Here is a 27,792-nt window from a genome sequence, read left to right as displayed (position 1 = left end):
AGCACCTAAGAGGATACAGGGAAGCAAAAAAAAGCATGAAATGGTAGTTTTTCTGCTAGAAACATTGCAGAATACTTTAACCCCTTCCTGCTCCAGGGCATAAGTTTACATCTTCGCAGCGGGCTACTTCCCGCAATAGGACGTAAACTTACATCCTGGGGATAGCGCGAGATCATAATCGATCTCACGCTATCCAGCAGCAGGAGTCGGCTGTCAGCCGGAGATGCGCCCCCTCCCCGCTGTTAACCCCTACCCTGCTCCTATCATGGGAAGAGTTTACGTTATTAGGGTCTCGCGATGTAGCCCGGCTGGTTGCCATGGTATTAGGACGCCACCTACAAGCATCCTGTATACCACTGCCTATGATCGCTGTAATAAGCGATAAGGCATTGCAGGAGAGAAGTCCTGCAAGGCCTTATCACAGCGATCATCGGTGGTATGCTGTAAGTCCCCCACAGGGACACAAATGATGTAAAAAAAAAAAAAGATCAAAATAATGTACAAAAAATAAAAATGTAAAAAAAAACATAAAAGAAAACCTTTTTAGGTGCTCTTACTCATATTAGCATAAAAAATGTTTAAAAAAAATTAAATCCTACATATTTGGTTTTGTTGTGAACGTAACAACATGCACCATAAGTTGCACATGCTTTTTATCCTGCACGGCAAAAAGCGTTAAAAAAAATACTAAAGAACTGAGGCAAAATGCTAATTTTTAGCATTTTGCCTCCCAAAAAATGCAATAAGAGTGATCAAAAAAGCCGTATGTACCCCAAAATGGTACCAATGAAAACTACAGCTCGTCTTGGAAAAAATAAGCCCTCAAAGAGCTCCATCCATGGAAAAATAAAAAAAAGTTACAGGACTTTGAATGCAGCGATTTAGAAAAAAAAAATCCAAAAAAGGGGTTTTATTGCAGAAAAGTGGAAAAACCTAAAAAAAAATAGGAATTTTGGTATCATTGTAAATGTACCGACCCACAGAAAAAATATTTTGTGTCATTTATGCTGCATAATTAACGCTGTAAAAAAAAAGACCAAATATCTATGGCAGAATTGATGCGTTTTCTCTCCCTGTTTTCATTAAAAAAAAAAAAAAGGTTTTACAATATAGTCTATGTACCAAAAATGGCACCATCAAAAACTACAGTTCGTCACTCAAAAAACAAGCCCTTATACGGCTGCTGCGACAGAAAAGTAAAAAAAGTTATGGTTTTTGAAAAATGGAGATGAAAACCACCAAAAATCATTGCGTCCTGAAGCCCAAAACAGTCCGTGCCCTTAAGGGGTTAAACAGCTACCGGTATTAACAGATTTGTGTACATCTTTAGGCTATTTTCACAAGGGCGAGCGAGATATTGGGCCGTAAAAAATCGGAACAACATCGCACTCGGGAGTGTGCAAAGTCTTCACGGATATGAGGCATTTTTTTCGTCAAAAACACCTCTTATCACTTCAAGGAATGGAAACCATCGCATCGCACTCACATGCACCTGCAATATTTTCACTGGCCTCATTGAAAATAATGGGTAAGGCGTTCCAAGGGAACAGCCAAAGATAGGACATGCCACAATTTTTTTTCCTGCAATGCAATGCAGGAAAAAGTTGCTCATGTATATGACCCATTAAAAATAACGGGGATCATATTTGTGCGAGATTTATGCGTCTCGCAAAACAAACACATTTTGTGTGATTTTCTCAATCGTGTGGAAGCGGCATCAGTGTGAAAGTGACTAATGAAAAAAGCCCTTTACAATCAAAAACCTCCTTTTCTTTTAAAACAAGCATTTCCCCTTTAATATGTTTCAAAAATTAGCCACAACATTCCATAGAACTAATGTATTTCAGGCAGATAACTAGCAGAGGTGACTAGTATTCTTCTACATGTATTCTACTAATTCTGTAGGGAACAAGGAAATGAAAAGTTTATCTATATAGGGTCAGCTGAGGTTTAATGAAGGTTGCAAATGCTGAAAGAACTAGCATATAACCAGCTATCAAGGGCAGCACAGGACACAAATAGCATTATGGGTGTCACACTATTTTAATGTGTGACAGTTTACCCTTTACATACTTCAGATCTACTTTGCCAGCCCTAATATATTAGTTCACAAACTCCAGAGTATAAAAGTATTAGGCTTCCAAGACATCGCTTATGCAGACACTGGATACAGAGAACATATGTGGGATTTCCTCTTTACTCTGAACTATGCAACTGAGTAAATGTATCTTTACCGGATCTAGCTGTGTCATTGCCACCCACCACCCACATGCACACGCCCGACTGACTGTACTCCAGCTTCCTGTTACATAAAAACAGAGAAGAAATGTCACAGGCAGGCCTGCACTGCAAGTCTCATACTCAGGGCTTCAACAACTCTTCTGTTTTGTTTGTCCTCAGTCTTCTTCTGGTAAGCTATAGAGATTGTGTCCTGTATAGATTTGCTACTTTCTGTTAACTTGTATCAGGGTGAACATTGTTTAGATAACAAATAACAAATAGTCTTTTTTTTTTACCCTTTGATTCTTTATTCCTTTTAACCCTTAGTCATCATGCAACCATTTTGAACATAGCAATATGTGTATATAAATATGTTCTCCCTATATACATTATATGCTGTTTCCCATTATGTTTAGCCTTTAACTTGTTACTTTGGTCTAGCACTATACTTTTTATATACAGTCAGTAACTAATAATGCTGTTGCTTAGAGAATGCCACAAAGTGAGATCCATCTAGGTTACTTCAGCTTCACAGATGTACTAATGCATCATAGCCTTTAATATTTAAAACATTTAAAGGTTCATGGTTATTAATGAGGTCTATAGTTTTCAGGACAATACCCACAAACTTACGTGACCTCATTTATAGGAAAATTGCTCAATCTTCGTCTGATCTTGCCTAACTTTCTACTTCTTCTTACTTTTCTCATAACTTTATTATTGAGCATAATAATCAAGACAAAAGCAGAAGTTCAACCACATTTATGTGAACTCTAAAAGCTGAAGTACAGAGTAACGTTTTATTTTCCACCTCCTACGACAGCTATGGTGTCCACTGTCTCTTATATCCAAGTTAGGAGAGTTACTGAACGAAGAATGTTAAATGATTGTATGTGTGAGCCAAGACTTAAAAGGCTGTTTCATTCACTTCATATATAGTATAGCGTGTGACCATGTCCCAAAAAGGGGTGTAGGTCCCAGAACTAGGATGCCCACAATGAAGGATGCTGGAATACATTTACTGAAGGCATTGACAGCAGTTTGGCTCAGACTGTAACCAATACTGTTTTTGTGTCTGATTAACATATTAAATAAGTAATAAATCGGGAGAACCGTTTTAAGTAAATCGGGGAACACCATTAAATATGAGAATGAGAAATAATATCAACTGAATATGTTATTTGGAATGCTCTTCATATAAATTCATATCAGCATTAATGTAGTGCGTGTTTACTCAAATATTAACCTGCTGTGTGTCTTCTAATTGTCCCAACACGTTTGCATTATGAATAGCCTCAGTGGAAACTTGTTGAGCTATTTTAATCAAAGAAGTGGTTTAAATTGTGCAGTTAATAGAAGTTAACCTAAGTTAATGATTTATGTTTTGCTTGCAGTTAAAGCTGGAGGTCATCACAGCATACTAGACTGAGAACTTCAAAATGGATAGCCTTCCATTTGATCTTGGTCAAATTTTAGATCTTCCAAGTTGGAATGAGCCCAACAAATTAAAGAAGAGTGAGCCACCGAAGAGTGAGAGTGCTGTAAACTATGGAGACAGTTGTGATTCAGGATTTCGAAGTATGAACTATGTGGCTCCCAGAGTAAAATCTCTAAAAGGTACAAGAAATGACTGGCCACCAGAAAAGTCCAGTTCACCCGACCCTGCTGACCAGTCTGAGATGCAGATGAAAGTGGACTTTTTCCGGAAGCTAGGCTATTCCTCTGTAGAAATCCATGGAGTGATACAGAATCTTGGTATGGAAGCAGATATAAATACTGTATTGGGAGAGTTAGTGAAACATGGGGGCACCCCAGAAAAGGAAGTTGTAACAGAGGAGCCAAGTGACGCTGTTGTAGTCCCAAGAGGCAGTTCAATCCCAAGGACAACCACATCTTCAACAGAAGACAACAATAGTAACAACTTACGGCCAATTGTTATTGATGGAAGCAATGTGGCAATGAGGTTTGTTTTTTTAATTTCAGATGTTTTCAGCATGGTATCTCAGATTTACCTTGATTGTGAATTATATTTAGTTTCTTCTCATTTTTTCTTATGTCAGGAATGAATAGTAAATAGTGAAACACAGTCAGTAAGAATCTCTATACTTTTATTGATTAGTAAAAATTTGTGAAATTGCTCAAGGGTATGCCAAATTATATATACATAAAGATTATTAATCGAAAAATGAAACATATTGCAACATTCTAATATACTTAGAGCTTTGAATTGTGATCATTTTTAGGCTCCTTGCTTGTTGTCAGGGAACATAACCATTTCCTCATTGTCAAAAAAATCAAGCACTTAGAAGAAGTTGTCGGAATTGAATGAAACTTTCTATGTGTGATTGTAATGTTGATATAGGGATAATTTATGATGGATAACTAAATACTGAAAGGATGCTCTAGTATCCTGTTGGGCCACCTCAAGCTTGGATACAAGATGTGATACGGGTGGGCATGGAGGCATACAGGTTCTGTATGGCATCCTCTGGCATGTTGGTCCACATTTGCTGTAACTGAACCTCTAGATCATGCACACTTGTAAGCTGTCAAAGTTGGTGTCCCAGATGGTCCCATACATGTTCTATTGCCAATAAATCTGGTGACTGGACAGCCACAGAAGTGTGTCAATGTTATGGAGGCATTCCTGTGACACCTTTGCTGTGTGGAAAATGCCTCTTGGAAGCCGCCATGAGAGGCAAAACATGTGGCTGCAGGATGTCCTGAACATATCGCTGCACTGTCATTGTCCCTCGTTTCACTACTAGGAAGGACTGACTGTTGTATGTGGTGGCTGTTCCATTTATGTCCAGCAGACAGAAGTGTATGGCTCATTAAAAGGCTTTTAGGGGATTACCTACCCTTTTGCTCTATTGTCATACATGGGCATTATGAAGGACGTCACCCACTTCAGATCCTGCACTATTAGCCAGAGAGGACAGCAACTGCAATACTTTGCTCTGGGAAAATCAAGATGGCTATGTATTATGTAGACAGTTGCTTAGATGATGCAGTTTGATGTTTAATTTCCCTTGTAGCACACATCAGCAAATTACTCACGTGCCAACTGAATGCCAGGAGCCCATGCCTCATGAAATGGGGTTGTCCAAATGGGATAGCTCCTTTAAGCATATTCATGTTCTCTCCTAACTAATTTTGTACTTCTGTCAGCTGCGCATGCTCAGGATGAATGTTTTCATTCACTGACTGCAAGCAAAATCTTTCTTTGTATAGAAAAAAATTGAAACACATAGGGACATATGCATACCGCAGCCAATCGAGAGCCGGTAACAGGCATCCTTTTGCCATGGTGACCCGTCGGCCATCTGCAATTTTCTTGCGGGGGTCCGATGCCCTCACATAGGGAGATAATCGGGAGCTGTGGCCGTGACCTGGCTGTTACCTCTAGCTCAGCCTGGCCATGCTCACACTCCCGGTGTCAATATATTACGCTAATACCGACAACCGGATCTTCACCGGAGCTCTCTGCTCTTTCCTGGGAGGAGGAGAAAGCTAAGTACTGCTTCTTTTGTTATTTTATCACATTTAAAACATTATTTTTATACTCGAACAACCTCTTTAATGAAATGTCATGGCCTAGATTTATCAGGTGCTTCCTGTGCTTGCTTGATATTATCTGAGCTGGAGTAACATGCACCAGATTGTTAAAGAGGTTCTCAATCTATGCCAATTTCTGGCATTAATTATGACAAACATGTCGGTCCGTGGGAAGCACTCCCTACTGCTAAGCCCCAAGTACTTCGCAAAGGTGGGAAAAAAAAGTTTATTTTTACCTTATTCTCTCACAATTTCAGTGTTACGGTTCAGGGATTAGATGGACGAGTTTCTGAGCTGTTATTATTTATCGGTATTTTGGCAGCTGTTGGTACAATACATCACTCTTGATAATTAGAGGGTAGAAAAACAAAGTGGCACTTCTTCCATATGCCAAACCACTTGAGTTTTGCAAAATAATGTTGCAATATATTGAAGTTAACTATTAGGTATTGTTTTCTATACAGTTGAGTTGTTTAGTCAACATAGATGTACAAACATCAGCTCACTGCTTACAGTGAAGACCTCATATAGTATTGTATCTTGTATGTTATATAGTTGTGTAACCTGAGAGGAAGCCAAATCAATGGCCAATAGGCACATCTCACCCTGCAACCCTATATACGAGCTGTAAGACAATATAATGTACAGGCTTATAATGGCTCCTTTTGGCAGGTGTGCATGGCTGTACTATTGATCTACTTATTCTCTTTCATCACACCAACATTCACATGAAACAGATACTTTCCATAATGACCTTGAATAACCCTATTATAGGGATAGAAAATGGCTTTCTCTATTTTTATCAAGGCAATGGGATAAATTAGTTTATAGTACTTCAATCTGGTCCTAATAGCTAAAACATAGCTTAATTTACCCAGAAAACCCATTGAATGCATATGAGCAGTGTATTGACGTGGAGGACGTTTACGTATCTATGCCAAAGAAATGAGGACCGTTAATACTACACACAGCCAACAGCAGGCTACTGGGTTTTGTGATCAACTCTATGCAAAGCACTACTCCTTAAAAGCCTCTGGTTGTGGTGCCTTGTAAGAAGGACTCTGCTGACTCATTTCCTGTTATACAAGGGTTCTATCAGCAGGGCTATTTCAGAGAATTGTAGTAGATGCAAACTCAATGACCCATATTTTAAAATGACACAAAACATTTCCTTTACACCTCCGACTTTGCTCTAGACAATGCCATACTATCAGTATATGGATGCATTGCATGGTGTCTAATGGTCATTATAGACTGAATGACCACTTTATTACAGACAGCTATAATTTCATAATTAAAGTTTCATTATACAGAAATTAGCAGGGGCGGGTTGGGCCATTGGGACAGGGGTGCATGTGACTCCCTGGGCCAAGCCCTCTGCAGATGTCTATGGCCGCCCTGTCTCTGTTCCTGTAATTCCAACTGCCACTGGAAACTTACCGCATGTTCGGGCTAATCTCCGACGCTGCACCCAGCTATACAGCACAATCCCATTCCTTGTGTACACTGACTGACAATTTAAGTTAGTTGTAGTTCTGTACTTGTGATATGAGCTTGGTTCTGCTGCTGGATATATGCACTGAGCTTGGTTCTGATGGTGTATTTATGTTGTATGCTTGGTTATGGCACTGTATCAATGCTATGAGTTTGGTTCTGGTGCTGTATGTTTGTTATGAGTTTGGCTTTGGGGCTGTATTCACATACTGATGTTAAATCAAGTGCTGTATTTGTTATATGCTTGGTTATGGTGCTGTATTTATGCTATGAGTTTGGTTCTGGTGTTGTATTTATTTTATGGCGTTGGTTCTAGTACTGTATTTATGTTAACTAGATAAACAAGTTAAGGCCCCCTGTCCATGGCCGTGACGGAATATCCCTAGCAAGATGAAATGACAGGTCATCCCGGTGAGCCTATGTGAAAGATTGGCTCACCACGGAGAATCGCAGCAAATCGCAGAATGCCACGATTTGAATCCCATGAGCAGAGAGTTGCTATGATACTCCACTCGTGGACGTTGGGCTGCACTTTCCATAGTTAAGTCTATGAAAAGCGTTCACTGTGTTACCCATGGCTGGATTATCGCCACAGGTAACACAATGACATATGGTCTGTAGACAGGAGGCCTAATGGTATCAGAATATGATGTAGCTGATTACACCCACTAGTGTGGCCAATGGCTACACAATTTGGCAGGCAATTTGCATGACCATGGTTTGGCTAGGGGTGGTCAGCTGACCTATGTGTTTCTCCACCTGAGGCCAGCTTCACAGGGCCGCAAGCATATTTGCCCACACCTGAGTGCTGCAATTTTGTTGAATGAACAATGCTTTTTTGAGCATGCATCAGCATATTTTAACGTAGTTTTTTGTCCCCACAAGGTATGTTCATTTGCATGCGGCAAACAAAACACACTGATTGTAACTAATTCCAGATGTGTTCTTTTTCCAGCAGAATTACGCAGTGTTTCACGCATCTCCTTGCCCACTGTGTGTACATTTGTGCACCCCCACGCATTGACTTCCATAGGGACCTCTGGTGTGCAGATACTCCAAAAAATAGATCATGTTCTATTTTTTGAGCGACCAAAATGCACTCCTAAAATACGGAAATGTGAATGAAGCTAGCCTTAGGGTGTGTTCACATGTTGCTGATTTGCTATGGATTTTGTTGCAGATTTTGGTGCAGATCTGCCAAGGATTTCACCTTTTCAGTTTCATTCAAATGAAGTGAAATCTGCCGTAGATCTAAACCCAAATCTGCAATATCAGCGACATGTGAACGCACCTTTTGGCTGCTTCATGCTTAGCAGATTTTGCACACCAGAAAATTCATGTCAAAATCCAGACTAGGCTTCACCTCTTGCAATCAAAAGGCTGAAATCTACGGCAAAATCTGCGTAAAAATGCACTATGTGTGAACACACAGTTAATGTGGCCTCATTTCTGTTATGTACATTGCTGTCTGAATTCATAACTCAAAGTTTCATAGTTCAGATTGGATCATTGAGCAGTGGAAAATCATTGCCCGGTCAGATGAATCCAGATTTCTGTTTCATGCTAATAAAGGGGTCAAAATTGGGCACAAATAATATAAAACAATGAGCCCTCCCTGCCAGCTGCCAGGTGTCAATAGTTCAGGATGGTAGAGGTGGAGGAATGGTGTCAGGAATGGCATGGGGAATGTTTTCTTGGCTTACAGTGGGTCTTCTGATAGCTGAGGATGGACACCATAGCAACTTAGTACAGTTCTGAAGACCAGGGGTCTAACAAGCTACTAGATGGGTATCTCAAATAAAGTGGCCAATGAATGTATATTTTCAAGAAAAATGTATGTGATAATAAATAATGAATGCATTGCATGATACTTCAGCACATAGGCATACTGTAATAGGCAAAAGATATAAACTCCTTATATAAAATGCCTTTTGTTAGAGTCAAACCCAGAACCCCAATCCTCCAAGGCCTCAAGGCTAAATACCAAGCCAATATGGAAACCATTAACATTTAGTCTCTAGTGTAAATTTTTCGCAAAGATTTGAAACTTCGTAGATAGACAGTGTTTCATATAAAGATTTTCCAGGTTAACTAGCAATAAACATAAATAGTATATACTAAGCAGTTTCACAGCAATGAAGGATTGATAATACTATTCATGAAAAATGCACACATGGAAATAGCCAAAAATATAATCCATTATGATGAAACGCATGGGTGACTGCGTCGGTGGTTGGTTCTCTGATGTATATCTATTACTACAGTGAATAGCTGCTGGATTACTAGACTATCATAGGAAAGTACCCTGCAATGGTAGACAACTTCTAGGAAGTTCAAAGTAAAATACAAACATCAGATGTTAAACCATTTATCAACCCAAGATTAACACTTGTTCTTAAATCCAGGAGTCATCCGCTTCTAGTCTCCTTAATGGTGCTTCACTCGGATGATTTTCCATTGGATTTCAATATGAACAGAGCTCACACATGAAAAGAACACATTAATTTCAATTGCTTATTCACATGAGCGACGTTTCTCTCGGACCAATGGTCTGTGATAGGAAAGTCGCAGCATGTCCTATTTTTGGACAATTCTGTTCAAGAATCACCCATTATTTCCTATAAGAGCCAAAAAAAATCTCATCACACTCACATGTAAATGCAATTTTCTATTTTTACTATTGGAATAACATGCAATATTCACACATGTGAAAAAACAGCATAGAAAGTGCATGTGCAGCTATGCACTTTTCTCAGAGACTGCATCACAGTCACTGGTTTACAAGTGCAATTTCTGTCCGATTTTCATAGTCACCCATGTGAAAGTACCCTAAATCTGAGATCATCTTTTAGTTGCCCAAAAGCATCACTATCTGAATCTGTCTACTGTAGATTATATGCAATCAGTAAGTTCCTTGGCTCTGTTCACATCTGTATCCACGGCCTCCGGGGCAGATCTGTCCCAAAATCCAGGATGCAATAGCTCAGCACGCTGTGCTATTTAGTTCGGGAAAATACCAGGGGAGGGTGGAAGCTGGGGAAACTCCATTACAGTCAATGGGGTTCATCTGGCACCACTCAGTTTCATCAGAGGATGGATCCGTTCACTGCAGGGATTTCGTTTTCCTGCTCCTTGGATGAAATTGTAAAACAGAAACCTTGACGCAGAAGTGAACAGAGCCTTACCAGCAGGAAAATGCAAGATGAAGGAAGTAGGAAAGACATTGCACATAAATACAAGGATGCTGTTTATTGTATCCAGTCAAAAAAACGTGTTTGACGACACTGCGGAACAAAGTACAAGGTTTAATCTAGTTGTGTCAGGTGGACAGAAGGGAATTTCCACTCTGCTGTTATACTTACTCTGCTGCATTGTTCCTTACTGATTCACATGCCCAGATACCTGCCTGCCTGAACAGCTCACTGCTAGTATTATGCAAATGCACTTTATGTAAATATTCTCACTCTTTCCTCCTTCTGGGAATTTTCTCTACATTTGCAGACTCTTATCTTGAACACTAACACCTTTTAGCCTTGGGTAAATACTACACATTACATATTTTTAAGGTTTAACCAGGAAGTATGTCTTATTTTCAGAAACAGCTTATATAAAGACATTTTGCATTCCCAGTTATTGTTGTATCCATTGCTTACAGGTGTGCTTTATACTAAATGGAATTAAAGGATTATATTAAAGGCCATCAGTTTATCACCTTCGTCATTATCTCATGATCTGTTTGTAACCTCAAATGTCCCTACTGTGATTTAATTTAGGGCCCTTATAGGCCACCTGCATGCAACCGGGTCGGATTCTGCATGCCGAATCCGTCAACGGAACATGACCCTGTACCCGGCCAGTGACCCCACATACCTGTCCAGATTCTTCATATCCTGTACTGCAGATGTGCCGGCTGTCGCAGCGCAGTACAGATTACGATGATTGCGGAAGGGCCGCTATAAGACAGCTTCCATTGACTTCAATGGAAGCCGTCCGCACGGAATCCACCTAGAAATAGAGCATGCTGCAATTTTTTTCACCCTGCAAGTAGAAAATCGCTATGGATTTCGCTCATGGGCAGGAAAAACGCTTTTCCATAGCATGCTAGGGCAGGTATTTGCTGCGCAATTCGGAGGCGGACGCCCACTATGGATTCCGTAGTGCAAATCCGGCCTTGTGCAGGCGGCCTTAGGCACAACGAGAATCGCACAATTTTCACTTGGCCATCACCAGTTCATTCGCACTCGGGCAGCGTGTTTAGACTGCATGATTCTCATTCACTTATTTCATTCACTTATCCTTCACATTCCTATTTGAAACAGCGAATGATCAGTGTCCAACAAATAAACAAGCCAGGGCTGATTTTTATTCCAGGTAAAACTGAATGACGAATGAGAACCGCACGGTTTTCATTCGGCGTTCTATTGTTGGCTTGTGTTTAGCCTTTATTCACATGAGCATTTTTATCCGGCTATGTAGACATTTTTTTACGCCCAGCCAAATATCGCGACCATCTGAGGCATTGAATTTCAATGCATTCATTTACATAGGCGATTTTGCACCTTGAACAATCACTCAGCGTGGAAAAATAGCACATACGCTGCTGATTCTGGTGGGGGCTTTTGCATGCGTCCGGAAAAGATAGTTCTGGTTCTCTCTTTCTACCGATAAACGAAGGGGGAGGCAGTTTAGCAGCGCCCAACGCAGGGAAAGGTCATTCCGAGGATTTATAACGAGCCATGGATTTCCGGGCTGTGGCATATTTTTTCGCTAAAACGTCACACACGGCCGTGTGAATGGATGAGAAAACACTAATTAAATTCAGGACTTGATTGCGTCATTTCTTCATTCACGGGATTTAATGGCATGTGCGGGCGATCGTAAAAACGCATATGCTCGTGTGAAGGAGTCGTTAAACTGAACTTAACGTTCACTTTTGCTGATTTGAACAATTCTCTAAACGATAATTGTTCAGGCTAGACTTACCTTTGTATGTTAATTAATGGGTTGTATGACATTGAGGCCTCATTCACATGAGCGATGCGTTTTCACGCTGGCCCCATCGCAGCTAAAAATCACATGTATGAATAATAGCTGCAAGCAAGTCACGGCAAAAATTTGTGTTTTCTCGGCCATTTACATGATATACACGCCACAGCCCAGAAAACCCTTGGTTGGCATAAATCCTCACAATAACTTTTAAAGGCCCAATAGCTCCAGCTGTCACGTTTTTGCAGCGTTGGCCGCTGCTAAGCTCCCCCCCCCCCCCCTCCTTTTTTCGGCGGCTCGCATGTAAGCTTACATATGGGAGCCGCCAGCGTATATCTGCCGAAATATAGGGCAAGACCTATATTTTCTGGCCGTGTATAAAATCGGCTGCCATATTTGGTTGTGGATGTTCTAACTCTCCCGGCGCAATGTTTTTACGTTGCTAAAAATCGGTCATCTGAACGAAAGCACTGGAATCCAATATGGCAGATGGTCGCAATTTTGTGTCGCTGCTAAATTACCTGCTTAAAAACATTCGGGTGAATGAGGCCTTAGGTTTGAAATCACTTCCGACTTTGGCCCAAAAAACTGCACCAGAAACGGGCACGCAAACCTGTGTATGAAACCACCCTTAACTGGCTTCTTTACAGTAAAATTACAGAATTATTTCGTGGGCTGCATTCCCATGAACGTATATCGGCTCGGATTTCACGCCGAGCCAATATACGTCATCCTCATGTGCAGGGGGGGGGGGAGGATGGAAGAGCCAGGAGCAGGAACTGAGCTCCCGCACCCTCTCTGCCTCCTCTCCACCCCTCTGCACTATTTGCAATGGGGAGAGGCGGGATGGGGGCGGGGCTAATTCTTGCCACTTAGCCCCGCCCCCGTCCCGGCTCGTTTCATTGCAAATAGTGCAGAGTGGCGGAGAGGAGGCAGAGAGGGGGCAGGAGCTCAGTTCCTGCTCCTGGCTCTTCCATCCTCCCCACCCCCCTGCACATGAGGACGACGTATATCGGCTCGGTGTGAAAACCGAGCCGATATACGTTCATGGGAATGCAGCCTTAAGCCGGGCTCACAGGGCTGGGAGCGTAGGATGCTGCTGGACTCCTGCAGCATTTTACAGCTGTGAACCCAGCCGTGACCATGTATATGGTGGCAAAATTGTACTGTGTATGACTGCGCACTCAAACAGGTAGGTGCCCCATTGGCTGATTGGCCCCGAATCTTGAGTGGTGGATCCCAGCCAATCAACTATTGATGTCCAATCCTGAGGATAGTACTTCCCTGGAAAATTCCTGTATTAACTACTGCAGTCTTCTCAGAATTATTGAACCTCTTCATGAATAGTGTCTTTAGTACTTAGTAGAGCAGCTTTGGCACTTATGACCTGCTGGAAATATGATGTTTGTGCAAGGCAATGATTTATTTTCTTAACTGTGTGGACCACTGTTTTGGCGTAATCATATTTCTAACATGCCATCAAATGTCACAGTCAACAAAGCCCTAGCCAGTCCAGGTTTTTGAAGCGTTTTATCTCAAGCACATGTGATGCAACCAATAAAGCCATTGAATAGTTGCATCAGGTGTGCTTGAGACAACATTTGATTTTCTTAATGAAAGTACACAAGACATGCTAGAAATAGGGTCACACAGGACAGAATTGCTGCGGAATGTCCGTGCGGACTTCCTGCATGGAAATTCCGCACGCATTTTTGATCCCGCGATTAGCCAGCAAAGTGGACGAGATTTGCAAAAATCTTACTCTCACGCTTCGGCCGATCCATTGTGGCTAAACCGTGCTGGAATCGACATGCGGCGCGGAATTCAGATCCGCAGCATGTCAATTCCTTTCTTGTTTCTCTGTGGGGAGAAATAGCCGCAGCGGAATGCTGACGGCGAAGCTGCTCCAAAACCCGCTGCGAAAGGCAGCGGGTTTTGAAGCTGCATTTCTCTGGTGGAATTCCCGCGCGGTCATTCCGCGAGATTTCCGTGGGATTTCAATTTCGTGTGACACCAGCCTTATGCTCTCTCTTTTTCTTATGTATTTCCACATTATGGCACATGATAATCCAAAATTATCATGTGCCACATGCAAATCATACAGCATGGGATAATTTTGGAACCTAATTGCTTACATACACTGGCTCATTAGGAAAGCAGATGTCATTAGAAGTGATTTATTGGCCAGTAAAGTTTTAGGCTTGAGATGGTGGTGACGTGTTCCCTTTAAGCCATCATTCACATGGAGACCTATGTGCGCAAAAATCATGCACGTGAAAACTATTAGAACCCATGGTTTCCTATAGGAACATTCAGATGTTTTTTGCGCAACTAAAATTCCTTCATCTGAACACTCCCATAGGAAACCATTGGTTCTAATAGCCGCACGATTTTTCACGCGCGTGATGTTTGCGCACATAGGTCCCAGTGTGAATGCTGTTACTGAATGGCATGATACTTTAATGCTTCTTCCACATGGGCACTATGATTTTTGACCACCCGCATTGCGGCCGAAAGTCATATGAACAGGAGAAAGCCTAAATATCCAGTTTTCTCGCCTGTTCACAGTGTATACGCTGCGGCCCAGAATTCTGTGGGCCGGGGGTAGAGACCTTAGCACTGCTAAGCTCTCTCCCCCTCCCTTTGCCGGCTGATAGTGGCAATAGAAGCTTCCATAGGAGCATAGGTGAGGCAAGCGCGAGTGACTTTAGCAGCACTTTAGCAGCTAAATTCCCTCCCCAGCTTTGGGAACTGCCAGCAAAGGGAGGGGGAGGGACTTTAGCAATGCGAGCCGCTGCTAAACTCCCTCCCCCCTTTTCTGACAGCTCTCATAGGCTCCCATAGAAGTCTATGGGAACGGCCGATGTATTCCGGCAAAAGATAGGACAAATACAATCTTTTCCAGCTGCGCGTAAAAGCGGTGGGCCAGAATGCGTACCATATCCGCTATCTTTTCCGGCCAGCCAATTTTATATGCTGAAAAATCGCCCATTTGAAGAAATGCATTGGAATTCAGTGCTTCAGATGGTCGCAATTTTCGGCCATTGTTTAATCGCAGCAAAACAGCTGCAATCAAACACTCATGTGAAAGAGGCCTAAGGCTGTGTACAGCATGTTCCAAGAACTGTATACCATGGTTGATTGATTCATGATGGAAAATAGTTAATAGTTAAAACAGAAAGATTGGTGATTGTGAAAACCTGAACTGTTCAACCAGGAAATCATCCTCCGAAAACATATTGAAATAACATGCTGAAGGACGACTGCAATATGAGAAGAGGGTTATTTTAATTCATGTTGATTTCCTCTTCAGTAACCTTTGATGGAACAGTTGTTTGACATTCTCAGCTGGTCAGGCACATTACAGTTTATCGACATGTGCCAATGAGGATACTGCATCTAGCAGATAAACAGGTAGACATGTACAATTAGTTTTTATGGTTATCCATAGGAAAATATCTGTAACCTGGAACTACTGCATATGTAGTTTCCATTGGGTTTCCATTATTCGTAATTGCACATCAGTTGTTGTCTGCGGTACTTATGGTCTTCTGCTTTGGAAGTAGTCTTCTGTATAATATTCTTTTGTCTGGGGAGAATTACATGAATTTATTATTTCTTTTCTGCAGCCATGGAAACAAGGATGTGTTCTCCTGCCGTGGAATATTGCTCGCTGTCAATTTTTTCCTAGAAAGAGGCCATACAGATATTACAGTATTTGTACCATCATTCAGAAAGGAGCAGACCAGACCTGACATACCCATTACCGGTAGGTACAAGTAAGTAAGACAAAATGAGGTCCAGTTCATCCAATCGGCAAAATTTCTAGAAACGCTAAACTTTGCTTTGATACTTCTAAAAAAATATTAAGGTCGTGTGGACCAAAAATGGCCATAACGCACCAAGGCTCTAAACTCACTGATACATTTCTGGCAGCATCCAGCGCCCTAAGGCCAGGCTTACATGAATGTATTTGCATAGCATATTACGCACGCAAAGTATGGGTGCATAATAGGCGGTAAATGGCGTCAATGAAAGTACATTGATTTTCATTGTTCCACTCAAACTTGTGTATATCTAGTGCATATGTTACGTGCATAAAAAAGAACCCAGCATGTTCATGTAAGAGACCTATTGTTCTCTGTGCATGCGCACGAAACGCAGTGCAAATGCAATTACATTGCAGAGTTTCCCCCGCATGTTGCTAGGAGTCAGGAGCAGGAAATGTAAAAAAAAAAGAAGAAACCAGGAAGCCAGGGCAGGCCAGCTCGCGTATATTATTCTGTACATGCACAGGCATACGTGAGTAAAAATGCGAAGATACGCAGGGATACGCAGTTCCGTATGCCAGTAAAACACTGCAATTTTTACTCAGTATATTGCCATATGGTTTTTTGAGCCCGGCCTAAGGGCTCTTTCACACGGGGAGCTAGGTGCGCAAAAATCATGCGCTTAAAATACACGCGGCTATTAAAGCCAATGGTTTATTATGGGAACGTTGAGATGAAGGAATTTTAGATGCACAAAAAACATCTGAATGTTCCCATTGGCTCTAATAGCTGCTAAAGTTTTTAACACGCCTGATTTTTTCGCGCGTAGGAAAGAGCCCTCAGTCATAGCAAGTGAAATAAAAATAGCACAGTATTGAAAACCCCTAGAAGTCATCACATGGTACCAATTAAAGCCACATGATCGTGAGACCAAAGTTGCAAGTGTCGGGTGCTAATTATCCAATCAATTTGCAAATTCCAGCAAAAAGAGAACACACTCCCAAAAAAAACATATATGTGTACACAAAAAGCACAAAGAACGAAATATTTCACATAAACTGAATAATTGGATTACTTGATTAAGTGGTGGAAAACACCTACCAGAAAGACCTTAGACACCAATTCACATTATGACATGCATGTGATCCACGCCCAGCGTACACACTAATGATGGGAGCAGTGCCCTAGAATTGGGTGTGCTTATCGAACCACATTTGCCCGCTAATGACACTTATTAATGCAGGTAATCTTTGAGTAACATAATATTTACCTTGTAGTTATAAAACAACCCCAAGACATTTACAACTGATCGAAATAGTGCAATAACCTGTGACAATCTGCCAGTGTGTGTGTGTGTGTGTGTGTGTGTGTGTGTGTGTGTGTGTGTGTAAGGCTGGCCAGTCCGCATCAATGCACAGGCGCATATACAGTGCAATCAGGTTGTCCTACAGAACCTTGTAGTGCTTACCCATTAGTCATATATATGTAAGCAACCCTAAACATGCATATTGATAATAGAATTAGTGCACTAAATTATGTATACTTAGCAATACCTGCTCCAACAGGAATAAACCGTTGTGCTGAGCTATGCAGTCATTCAGAACAGAGCAGCCTAGACCTGACTTGCTCATTACCAGTAGGTACAAGTAGGTGACAACAAGCACTAGAAACCAACATGGTGCCAGCGGTACAATCCAGAACACTTCAATAGTCGGGCAACATATGCATAGTTACCTGGAACCAGAATCCATGGATCTAATCTAGAATCATAGTAGGGAGATGTTACCATTGAAGGTGCAAAATGTAAAAGTCTTTATTCCTCCTACTATTCCTATGAGATCATTCTATTTCTTTCACATATATGTTCACGCTTACTTTAGCTCAGATTTGGGCTCCAGTTTCTGATGACACTAATTCAATACAACATCTGAACTTACGAGTAAAACTACGAACAGGCTGCAGTTCACAAAACTAAGTGGGCATACATAAAACATAGAATCATAGAATAAGTCCAACCCCCTGCTCATTGCGGAATTCATTAAATTATCCCAGACAGATATTTGTCCAGCCTCTGTTTGAACACTTCAATAGAAGGAGAACTCACCACCTTCAGTGGTAACCTGTTCCACTCATTAATCTCCCTCCCTGTCAAAAAGTTTTTTCTAATATCTAATCTGTGTCTCCTCCCTTTCAGTTTCATCCCATTTCTTCTAGTCTTTCTTGTGCAAATGAGAATAGGGCTGATCCCTCTGCACTGTGACAACCCTTCAGATATTTGTAGACAGCTATTAAGTCTCCTCTCAGTCTTCTTTTTTGCAAGCTAAACATTTCCATATCCTTTAACCATTCCTCATAGGACATGGTTTGTTGACCCCTCACCATCTTGGTAATTCTTCTCTGAACTTGCTCCAGTTTGTCTGTGTCTTTTTTTAAATTGGGATGCCCAGAACTGGACACAGTATTCCAGATGAGGTCTGACTAAGGAAGAGTAGAGGGGATAATGACCCCACGTGATCTAGACTCTATGCTTCTCTTAATGCATCCCAGAATTGTGTTTGCTTTTTTTGCTGCTGCATCACACTGTTGATTCATGTTCAGCCTGTGATCTTAGACACATATAAAATAGATGTCTCCTAACAGATTATTACTTGTTTTTTTGGAGAGCTACTCATCTTGTGATACACATCTTATAATATGTTGAGTTAAGAGGAAACATTAGATACACTAGCCAAGTATATACAGCCAGTGACATATACATGTTTTTTATAGGTGAGGCGTAATGTCCATATATCTAATAGTGACCTTGTTGCTATACTGTTCCTAGGGTTAATCACAGTACGCCAAATGTTTATTTTCTCTACTGTAACTTCTGATCAAACAAGCTGCTAGAACAATGTGCTTGCATACTATATTTTGTAACCCAATAGAATTGGCAAAACTTGCATTAATCTTTCTGCCTACATTGTAAGATTTAATTGTAACATATTTTAATAAGTTACAGCTAGAAATAAATTACTAACTATGTAAACATGATTGTTTTCTTCAGATCAATACATTTTAACTGATCTCGAGAAGAAAAAGATCTTGGTTTTCACTCCTTCTCGTCGAATTGGTGGGAAACGACTGGTGTGTTATGATGATAGATTTATTGTCAAGCTGGCCTACAAAAGTGATGGGGTCATTGTCTCAAATGACACTTACAGAGATCTCCAGAGTGAAAAGCCAGAATGGAAGAAGTTCATAGAAGAAAGGCTTCTGATGTACTCATTTGTTAATGATCTGTAAGTGGAGTTGTTAGATCACTAATATTCTCTAATACAGTCATTTCCTGTATCTAGTAAATCTTCCTTTACACAGGGACCTACGTGTGCAAAAATTGCATCTATTAGAACCAATGAATTCCTATGGGAACATTTAAATGAAGGAATTTTAGATGCACAAAAAACATCTGAATGTTCCCATAGGAAACCATTGGTTTTTTACGAGTGTGAATTTTGCGCACGTAAGTCCCCGTGTGAAAGAGGCCTAAAACAGTTTTGATCACATTGCTGTTATTAGTACATGAATCTAACACAGGCTTCATTCACACGAGCATATATCAGCCACACTTTTACTATGGGAGCCAATAGGAGCTGCCAAAGCGGGGAGGTGGGAGGAAGTTTAGCATCATATCTACTAAACTCCCACCCTCTTCCTTCCTCCTCTCCGCCCCTTGCTGGCTGTTTGTAATGGGGAGGGGCAGGGTGGGAGCTAGTTGCTAAGCTCCCACCCCGTCCCATTGCTGGAACCTGACAAGGGGCGGAGAGTGGTCAGGAGCTTGGCACACTAGCTCCTGCCCCCTCCCCTTGCCGAGAGTCGGCGATGGGGTAAAAAGCGGAGGCAGTTTAGCAGAGCTACACTGTCTTCCCCCACCAGATGGCATTCTGGAATCACTGTATATGCGCTGGACCCCGGCTGTCTGAATGGGCACACAAATAGCCGATCAGTCACGCTGTGGCCGTGACACGGCTGACTCAAAATTGCTGCGCTCATGTGAAAGAGCCCACAGTCTGATGGGCTTAACCAACCTACCGTTGCTTTACAAGTTTATCTTATTTAGTTGTTTGATGGTTAATTTTGATTAGAACATGTTCAGTTAGAAGGGTTTATACAACATTCCCATATACAGGTACTGGCTTGCTGCTGATACTCCACCCAGCTGCAGCAGACCATGGAAGACCTAACTCACGATAAGTTAGGCAAAATCATGCAACTATTGACCGTTGTGGCTGAGCAGAGTCTCAGCTGCAAGCCAGTACCTGTATGTAGGATTACAGCCCCATATTAGTCAATTAACACGTTAACCCGTTAAGGACCAGGCACTGTAAATTTACGGCCCAGGGTCTTGGGCTTAAAGCCCAGCCGTATCTAAAATTACGTTGGGGATTGAAGCCTCCTGCTTCTGAAATCATCACTTTATTTTAGCTTAAATATACGATTTAAAAAAGCAAACTATAAATGTTAAAAAAAGGTTTTTTTAGTTTTTTTACCCCCAATAAAACTAAAAAAAAACGGGAAAAAAAGTCAGTGAAAAAGATATTAAAAAAATAGCCCTATATGTCACGGAAAAATAATTTTGGTAGCTAGAGGTAAAAGAATAGAGCAGTAAAACTACCACATGGGTAAAATAAAATCCCTAAAAAGTGTCTGGTCCTTAAGATACAAAACAGCATGGTCCTTAAGGGGTTAAAATGCTAACACAGTTTTGGTTAAATATCAAAAAATAGTTTAGACTTGGCCTTTTATCAAGCATCAATTCCAAACCTTCAAGTTCAGTTCTTTTTGCAAGGTGATTCGGTGTCACATGATTTATAGCTTAGATGCTGATTAAATATATATAGCTCATTCAATTATGTGCAGGTTGTTTGGTTTGTTATTAATTCTTTAATAGGTGTTACTAACTGATTTATATGGAACATGTCTTTATATTAGATTCATGCCTCCGGATGATCCTATGGGTCGAAAAGGACCAAACCTTGATGATTTCCTGAGAAAATGGCCTATTGGACCAGAAAATAAAAAAGTACAATGTCCCTATGGTAAAAAAACAATTATCTTCTTTTCTCTCGGCCAGCAAATATCTTAACTTATAGAATTCTGGTATAGTTTTTATATGTTGACCAGATTTTCTGGACTGCTATAGTTAAATGAATGATGTAGTAAGTAAATCAACCTCAATTTTGACCTTGAAGAGCTTATAGAAGAATTCCTAGATTAGTGCATTAGCTCCATTCACATGTCCACAGTCAAATTATGTCACAGAATCTGTATTTCCCACAGTTCAGTTACTCTATCACACCATCCACCCAGATTCAGTAGAAGGTTATGTTCACATGTGATAGATTCATTGTAGAAATTTCTGCAACTAAAAAATCCATTCCATACATCCAAATTCGATTGTTTCTATAGCTGATTTTTCATTTTATGTCAAAAGATCCTCAAAACCTATCTTTTGATGCAAAACTCTGGTAGCTCCCTTAGACCCCTATGGGAGCTGATAAAAAAGGGAAGGGGAGCGGAGTTTACAAGCGAACGGAACTCAGAAAACAAGGCAGCTGTCTCTATTTAGGCATTAGCAGTCATTACAAAAATTTCTGGTGACCAACGTAATTCTGCACTGCATTGTCTTTTTCCCACAATACAAACATGTGAATGGTCGAGTAAATGCTAATTAAACTCAGGATTCGATCACAGTTATTTTTCACTGATGCGATTTTCGGCTGCGATGCGGCTGACGTAAATACGCTTAGCTTGTGTGAATGAGGCTTTATTCTACAACTTCTGCACAAATCTGCTAAATGTGAACACACCCACATGTCCTGAAAATATCTCATTAATCCCATCCTGATATTTGAGAGCTAGAACAATCATGTAATTCACAATAAAACAGTAGTTTGGATCTATTTCTATTCTAGACACACAGGATTTAAAAAGAGTAAGGCCTCTTTCCCACGGGAAGCTAGGTGCGCAAAAATCACACGCTTAAAAAACATGCAACTATTAGAACCAATGGTTTCCTATAGAAATGTTCAGATTTAGAGATGAGTGAGCATACTCGCCAAGGACAATTGCTCGATCGAGCATTGTCCTTAGCGAGTATCTCCCTGCTCGGGAGCAAAGGTTTGGGTGTCAGCGCGGGTGACAGGTGAGTTGCGTCAGTGAGCGGGGGGGGAGAGAGGGAAAGAGAGATCTCCCCACCGCTCCTCCCCGCTCTCCCCCGCCGGCAGCCGAATCTTTGCTCCCGAGCGGGCAGATACTCGCTAAGGGCAATGCTCGCTCGAGCAATTACCCTTAGCGAGTATGCTCGCTCATCTCTATTCAGATTCCTTCATCTGAATGTTCCCATAGAAAACCATTGATTCTACCAGCCGCATGTTTTTTAAGCATGTGATTTTTGCGCACCTAGCTCTTCGTGTAAAAAAGGCATGAATGTAACGGTCAGTCTGAACTAGGAATTTACTCGAAATCTAATTAACAGAACATTTCTGTTTATGTGTTATCTAAAAGATTAATTATACTAATCGCTTTGTTGAAATCTATTTATCCCCATATTAACTAATATTAATTACTTACTTCTGTTGCAGGTAAAAAATGCACCTATGGAATGAAATGTAAGTTTTATCACCCAGAGAGATTAAACCAAACTCAACGTTCGGTTGCTGATGAGCTGCGTGAAAATGCAAGAATGTCTCCTACCAAGAGTAATACATATTTAGAAGACAAAAAGACAAGAAAAGTATCCTTTGCAGAAATATCTATTGTGGATCCAGACTCTACCTCTTTGCAGAAACATCCTTTAGAGAGAACTGAATCATCTCAGAAAGCTAGGACCCCAGACAACAGTCGATTAAGTCAATGGAATGGAGATTCTGAATGGTATTCTCAAGCGCTCTGTCCAAAGGGCTCCTATAATCAAAGCTCTCATGATTCTGGTTTGGAAGTATGGACAAGTGTTTCAAAGAGTGTATGTGACCATGAGCAAGCAAATTATTGCAACAGTAGTCAACGGATTCCATGCTGTCAGCATAGAAATGATTTGGATAGCGATCCACGTACACCATATAGTTCTCAGAAATTGGTTCCACATGGTTGCCACTCAACAACTTACTTCCCATATAACCCATCTTCTCCATGGTCTTCCCAAAATGTATCACCTCAGATTTACAAAAGAGAAATGGCTGAGAAGACTGCAGCAGCCCATCAGAGCCTACCAACTGACTATACACCCCAACCAACCCACTCGCTTGAGTTTTGGTCAGATCCAGGACTCATTCTTCATCCTTCCAGTAGACCTCAGTCCAAGTATGAAATGTACAGCCCAGTTCCATCTTGCGGCAACGATTTCCAACAATGGAAAAACTCTGACCGTTACACGAGACAGAGAATAAGCATGCGCACCAAACTTTGTGCCATTTTTCACCCCTCATTAGTAGATCCAGTAATGAGCATGTTTCCACATCTGATGGATGCTCAAAGTCTAGCAGCAGAAATAGTGAATTATAAAGCTCAAAACAGGCTGTGAAAATAACAAGACATTGTAATAGAAGCCTCTTTGATATGCACAGCTATAGTGTTCATTATAAGTACTTGAAATAGCCAACTTTTACAGTAGTTCAGCAAGCTATGCATTACTGTCCTCAGGATAGATTGTGTGGCTCAGGCTTTATTCTGCTGAAGTTCCACTTTGAGTGATGAAACTAGTGCATTATTCTCATTTTTGAGAAACAATTGATTAACAAATTTTGGAGTGTTAATTTACTTAAAAAGTGGGCTATGAATCATTGTAATTCTTGTTTAGAATATATGTTCACAAGACTGTGAATTGATCATAGCAGAAGTACATTATGTCTAATGTTAGCCCATTGTTTTTGTAGAATATAGGTAGATTTGATTCTTAGGTTTTTTTTATCATTTTTAGATTCTGAAATATTTTAGCTGGATTGAAACGTTGTATGTTTCAGAAGCAAGTTCACTGGGCTGTGTTATCACCATCTCTTTATTAAAGTAACACTGTAGGGAAAACTGCTACACAACATTTAGTGCATGCCTAAAGGTGCTCATACCCCCCTAACAACTGCCGGCTGAGCAATCGTTCGGCTGACAGCTATTTTCTTCAACTATCCCCTATACACAAGCCTTTAGGCAAACATTCATGTGTGTAGGCAGGAAAGCTGCTGTCAGACATCTTTGGTGGGGGCTTATCTCCCGTGGGAACAAAAGGATTGTGTGTTGAAATTCAATGTTCCCTATCCTTATTTCCACCGACATTATCTGTCGGGGGAAAGTTGAGCAGCAAACCTTAACATTAGAGAGTCGTCTGACTCGACTGAAATTGGTGGGTTTGGACAACTTAACACTAAGGCCTCATGTCCACGGGGAAAATCAGGCCCGCTACGGATTCTCCATGGAGAATCCGTAGCGGGTCCCTCCTGCCCCGCGGACATGAGCGCTGAAAATAAGAATTAACTCACATCTCGCACGCTCCGGATCTTCCCTTCGTCGCAGCTTCATCTTCTCTCCGTCGCGGACGGATCTTCTTTCTTCGGCCCGGCGGATGTGCGCGGCACGCCGGTCGCGTGCCGCACGCATGCGCCGGCCCAAAGAAAAAAGATCCGGCCGCGTTGGAGAGAAGATGAAGCCGTAAAGAAGGGAAGATCCGGAGCAGGTGAGTATATTCTGATTTTGGTCTCCCGCGGATCCGGATGCCTTCCATAGGCTTCAATAGAAGCCCGCGGGAGACCCGCACGAAAATGGAGCATGGTCCGGATTTTTTCATGCTCCATTTTTAAAAAAATCACTTTTACTGACCATCCGTGGGTATTTATCTACCCGCGGGTGGTCAATGCATCCCAATGGGATGCGGATCCGCATGTGGGTGATCCGCTGCGGATTTTAAATCATATTTCGCCCGTGGACATGAGGCCTAATACGTATGGGCGCCTCAAGTGTTGGTGCATGACACAGGGGCTCAAGCTGCACCATAAAGATAGTCCTTGCACTAATATACAACACAGTGTAGCAGTTATGTAGGGGTGTCTCTTTAACTGTAGAGCCATTCTTTGACTACACTATGTTTGTCTTGCACAAAAATATCAGGGCATTTTATATATATGCACTGAGTCCAAGATTCAGTTCAGAATTTGCATGCTTTCTTGTGCTTGTGTGATGTAATTGCACAAGATTTGAGTTATGGCTTCCAGGAGCTAATATTAGAGCATATTTTACAATTTGGGACTATTCTGTTTAAGTTTAATCTACAATTAGGATCGGCCTTGCTTTTTCTGTGGAATCCTTTATTTATGGATTCGGTACATTTAGCATCCATATTTTATATTCACAAGGCAAAGCTACATCACAGTGTAAGTATATATGTAACCATATGTACTGTAGGTATAGCAAACATAAGAAATACTTGTGATGTAAAAAAAACAACCTAAACAATTGCCACAGGGCAATTGACAAGTTGATACATATTGTATCGGAACCTGAGTGCAAAATCCAGTGGTTGGTTTATACTGTAATTACCCAGTGAAGGGATTGACACTTTTTTTCTAAAGAAATCTGCTCAATTGCATTTAATTTGTCTAAAAAAATCATTGCAGTTGATGGTCCTGTCAAGATCACTTCTGTCCTGTGAAGTGGTTTTGGTAGAGCAGTTTGTGTTCTACATGGCTAAATGTGTCTACAGGAAATCATTATATTCCCTCCTTGCAACTAACACTTATATGGTCAAGTGAGCATACAGACTTCATTATCGAATCTGTCTAACAGAAAACCTTCTTTTGGGTCCATTGCAAGCAATTAGAGCTCAGGTTTCCTTCCTTTAACTGATCTGGAGAATTGGCAGTTATGGGTAACAAGACCGGTGCTTCTTGCAGACAGTTTGGATAAATGAGGCTTACTTGTGTGTACCTTTACATGCGGCCTGAGGAGACCTTTGCTTTAATTTGTTACTGTGTTGACCCTTGCACTTGGTAATTTGTATAACCTCTTGAAATGACACTATGTGCCATTTTACCACCTAGGAATGCAATTTTTTTCAGATGTGATTATCAACATTACATGAGCTGTAATGTTTCAAAATTGTAAGCAAAATGCTTCCTTAATCATTTTGTTGTAATGTAACCTGTTTAATAACATGCCTGTATAAGAATATGATAATGGGTGAAATCACTTAGATGGGTTTCATTCTGTGTAAGAGCATACCCGTAGGTGGCACTGCAGTTGTTTGTGTACAGCTGATTGCATGAATAAAAGTCTTGATTTTCACACAATCTTGTTGTGATTATTTAATAAAGTACTTTGGTAAAACTTATATACAGTGCTATACCTAATACAGAGTCGAAGGAAAGCATGACAAAGTTGCTGCTAAAATTGGAAGCTTTTGTAATTCAAGCCAAAAGCTGAATGAGTCCTCCATCCAAGTTATAAACTTGGAGAGTTGGGAAGCTCCTTACTTATGAAGGTATAGAGAGTTTAGTCTGTGCAAAAGATGGTTCTGGTGAAGATTCAAGTCCTTTGTTGCAATACTTGCTCACCTTATGGAAGGTTATGGTGGTTTCACTGACTAGTGATGGAGGGAGTCTACCATGTTATCTGGGGTGGGATGTTAGGAGGGAAGTTAGTGAGAGGAGGAAAGAAACTTTGTTGCACAAACTAGAAAAAAGTATACAAAAAGAGAGCAAAAGTACTGAATGTTCTTAGATATACAATTGATGTCAAGTTCAAAGTTAAAGGAACACTGACTACACTATCTGCACATGGCAGGAAGAGGAAGCCATTACTGGCTGTCATCAGATTCCTGAGCAGGTAGTGCTCAGGAATCTGGTGGCAGCCAGTAATGTAGCAGACCTTCGAGTGACTTCAAAAGGCCTGCAACAACATTTGTTGGCAGCAGGCAGGGAGGTTACTGTTTGCACAGTAAGGCGCATACTAAATGCCGAAGGTCTTTATGCCCAAATTCCAAGAAGTCACCTTTACTGACCCAAAAGCACAAGAAAAGTCTGCTCAAATATTCTCCAAACCATATAAATAAGCCACAGTAGTTTGGGGATTCTGTTCTGTGGAGCAATGAAACAAACCTGGAACCTTTCAGGCCTATAGATCAATGGTGTCTGGAGGAGGAAGAATGAAGTATACACTAAAAAGAACACGCTGCCTACAGTGAAGCATGGCAGTAGCTTAGTGAACTGGAGGCCATTGCTCATAAGAAATGGATGAGGATTCCTCAGGAATGCTATCAGAAGCTGGTGTCTGGTTGTGCAACACGTTTACAAAAAGCTTTGGTACAGTGTTATCCAGTAGAGCAAAATGTGATTGTTCCCAGCAAGAGAAACCAAGTAATCTTGTAGATATGATACCTTTTAATGGGTAACAAAAATACATTATGTTGTAGCGAGAGTTTGAACCTCTCTGGATTCTTCCTGGTGCATAATGAAATAAATCCGAAGAGGTATACATATTTATACACACATACTTATGACAAGGCACAGACATGGATGTGAAAAATTTGCACTTAAAATAATACCACAACAGGATGAGTAGAGAAATAAATACTTAAATAATCCACTAATAAAGATATGAAGGTTTTATGGTCCCTGAATTAGTGTTAGGGGGTAACCAGGCCAGAGGGCTATCTGTGCCATAGATGTCTCATACTTCCTAATGCAGGGGCGATTCGACCATTGAACCCAGTGGGAAAATTCCCAAAGGGCCAGTTGAGTCC

The 27,792-nt window shown here is 41.1% G+C and overlaps 1 protein-coding gene across 1 annotated transcript; it reads left to right on the top strand.

Annotated features, from left to right (window-relative positions):
• Positions 1-2,294: 2,294 nt before the first annotated feature.
• ZC3H12A (zinc finger CCCH-type containing 12A) lies at positions 2,295-26,341 on the top strand. Its single transcript, XM_066574917.1, has 6 exons — positions 2,295-2,410; positions 3,615-4,183; positions 15,888-16,027; positions 19,075-19,309; positions 21,000-21,106; positions 22,652-26,341. Exons 2-6 carry the CDS (start codon positions 3,660-3,662, stop codon positions 23,587-23,589), a joined length of 1,944 nt encoding a protein of 647 aa, XP_066431014.1. The 5' UTR covers positions 2,295-2,410; positions 3,615-3,659; the 3' UTR covers positions 23,590-26,341.
• The last annotated feature ends 1,451 nt before the right edge of the window (positions 26,342-27,792 follow it).

This window comes from Eleutherodactylus coqui, chromosome 1 (genome assembly GCF_035609145.1).
Source record: "Eleutherodactylus coqui strain aEleCoq1 chromosome 1, aEleCoq1.hap1, whole genome shotgun sequence".
Lineage (NCBI taxonomy): Eukaryota > Metazoa > Chordata > Amphibia > Anura > Eleutherodactylidae > Eleutherodactylus > Eleutherodactylus coqui.
The sequence above is the reverse complement of the archived record's forward strand: the minus strand, read 5'-3'. Positions and strand labels throughout refer to the sequence as shown.